Source organism: Echinops telfairi, unplaced genomic scaffold, assembly GCF_000313985.2.
Source record: "Echinops telfairi isolate 266 unplaced genomic scaffold, ASM31398v2 ScPeMD7_60;HRSCAF=208, whole genome shotgun sequence".
Classification (NCBI taxonomy): domain Eukaryota; kingdom Metazoa; phylum Chordata; class Mammalia; order Afrosoricida; family Tenrecidae; genus Echinops; species Echinops telfairi.
Window position 1 is genome coordinate 595,298 of NW_022103958.1, and position 2,334 is coordinate 597,631.

The window sequence follows — 2,334 nt, forward strand, 5'->3', positions numbered from 1 at the left end:
TGTTACTCTCCAATAATTTTCAAAGCATCAGTGAGTATTCTTCAATGCAAAGGACATTATCTATTAAAGATATTTCCACCCTAATCTCTGCCTTCAAATCATTTCCAAATAAGAGTGACACCACAGGACTAGGTAGAATTTCCATAAATATATAGAGAAGTAGATCCTCCATGTTTTTACATAGGAGCTGCTGGTAGATTCAAATCACTGAACATTGGTTGGCAGCTGGCTGATTTCACTGCTACTCCCCCAGAGCTTCTTAAACATATCAAAGTTGTACAAGTCTAGGGATAATGAGCAACATTTACTAGTACCAGATAAATAACTGCATTTTGGTAAGGTTTGGGTGTCACTAATAATTTTGGACCAACGAAATAATATATACTGTTCACAGACTAAAGAATGGATACTGAAAGAATAAATGACATACTAGAGTGGTATAGATTAAATAATGACTGACTATCAATGTAAACCTGGAATGTCAAATTGTAAGACAATTGCTGTTAAACTCTGTCCTATACTTCTATGTGTAACAAATTTAAATGAGGAGTTTGATTAGTAGTTATCACTGCTGAATACAAAGTTGAGGTTATGAAATATAAGATCCCACCTAATTTACCGCAAACATTTTTTGTTAAAAAATTGACCAGTGAAACTGTATATAATTGGACCAAAATAGAGCTACTGTTCTCAATAAAAACAGACTAATTAAAGAGTAAATAGTTTAAGAGAAAAGGATCTAAGAAACACCTAGTAAAAGAAAAAGAAGCCGTGAGATTAAACCCTTACATCACTGTCATATTAACTGGTGCTCTCCCTCTTCTGCATAAGTCTAATGACAGCCTTTTTCACTTCTTTGTTCCTAAGACTATAAATGAGCGGGTTCAGCATGGGGATCACAATGGTGTAAAACACAGAGGCCACTTGGTCCTTTCCTAAGGAATAGGAGCTCCGTGGCTTTAAATAAGTGAAAATCATGGTACCATAGAAAATGGTGACTCCCAGGAGGTGGGAGGCACAGGTAGAGAAGGCTTTTTGCTTCCCTGATGTGGAATTGATTTTCAGGATAGTAGAGAGAATGGATGCATAGGAAACAGAGATTGTGATAAGAGAAGTCACTAAAGTGGAGCCACCAAGAATGAATATCATGGTCTCAATATCATGTGTGTCTGTGCAGGATAGAGCTAAAATTGGGTTAGTGTCACAGAAAAAGTGATGCACTACATTGGAGTCACAGAAATGCAAGGTGTTCATGTACATCACAATAACAAGGGACTCACTAAAGCCAATCAAATAGGAGGCAAGGAGCAGGGAGCAGCAGAGGAATGGGGACATAATGACTGGGTATTGGAGAGGTTTGCAGATAGCTACATAGCGATCATACGCCATAGAAGAGAGAAGAAGAAATTCTGTGCCACCTAAGAAGACAAAAAAATACATCTGGGCTAAACAGCCTATGAAGGAAATATGTTTGGTGGAAGCTATTAGGTTTTCTAAGGTTTTAGGGGTAATGACTGATGAATAGTTGAGATCAAGGAATGACAGGTGACTGAGGAAGAAATACATGGGCGTGTGCAGCTGGAGGTCCAGGCGGATGATGAGGATCATGCCTGCGTTCCCCAGCACAGTAACCAGGTAGATCAGGAGAAATAGATGAAAGAGGGCCAGCCGGGCCTCTTCAGAGTCTGTGAGTCCCACAAGGATGAAGTCAGGCACGTTCGTGTTGTTTCTTCTACCCATCGTTTGTGACGTCCCTGAATTATAGAGGAAAGTGGATATTTAACACTGGTGACAATGCAAGTTTTGATTGGAAAAGCACAGCATTGAACATCTGAAATTGATTTTCTTTTAAAATATGGATTTTATTGAACCAAATATAATTTATTGCCACTTTTGAATGGGTGTAAATGCTATTGGATAAGAAAAGTATCTATTTATTATAATTGTATAATAAAAGGGAGCAACTATAATAAATTTAGAACAAAACTACTAGTATCACTAATGCTTCACTTTACTAAGATCTTTAATCCTTAGGATATATCTTACCATCGCTTTACTGCTACACATATTTTGGGGTAAAAACTTGGGATACTAGTTTAGCAATTTATTCAAACCCAGAATTAGTCACTGTTGACTAAATGATTCCACCTTATTCGCATTGTTACATACAGGGCTCATCATTCTATTTTTTTGGTAATCGTTAGGCTCCACATCTTCAGAAAAAGTATAAATGTGTAGTAAGCAATGGCAGAAACTCATTTGTAATGCATCATTCCTTCCCCTTGTTCCCCTCGCTATTTAATACTGGTAGTAGTTTTGCATTGAGCTCCTAAT

The 2,334-nt window shown here is 37.4% G+C and overlaps 1 protein-coding gene across 1 annotated transcript in view; it reads right to left on the reverse strand.

The window, feature by feature from the left end:
- The window catches only part of LOC101639553 (olfactory receptor 8H1-like), a 2,983-nt gene extending 1,243 nt beyond the window's left edge, over positions 1 to 1,740 (reverse strand). Inside the window, exon 1 of the mRNA XM_004708519.2 lies at positions 807 to 1,740. Within this exon, the coding sequence (XP_004708576.2) occupies positions 807 to 1,740 (934 nt within the window). The remainder of the gene's footprint in view (positions 1 to 806) is intronic.
- Positions 1,741 to 2,334: the final 594 nt, after the last annotated feature.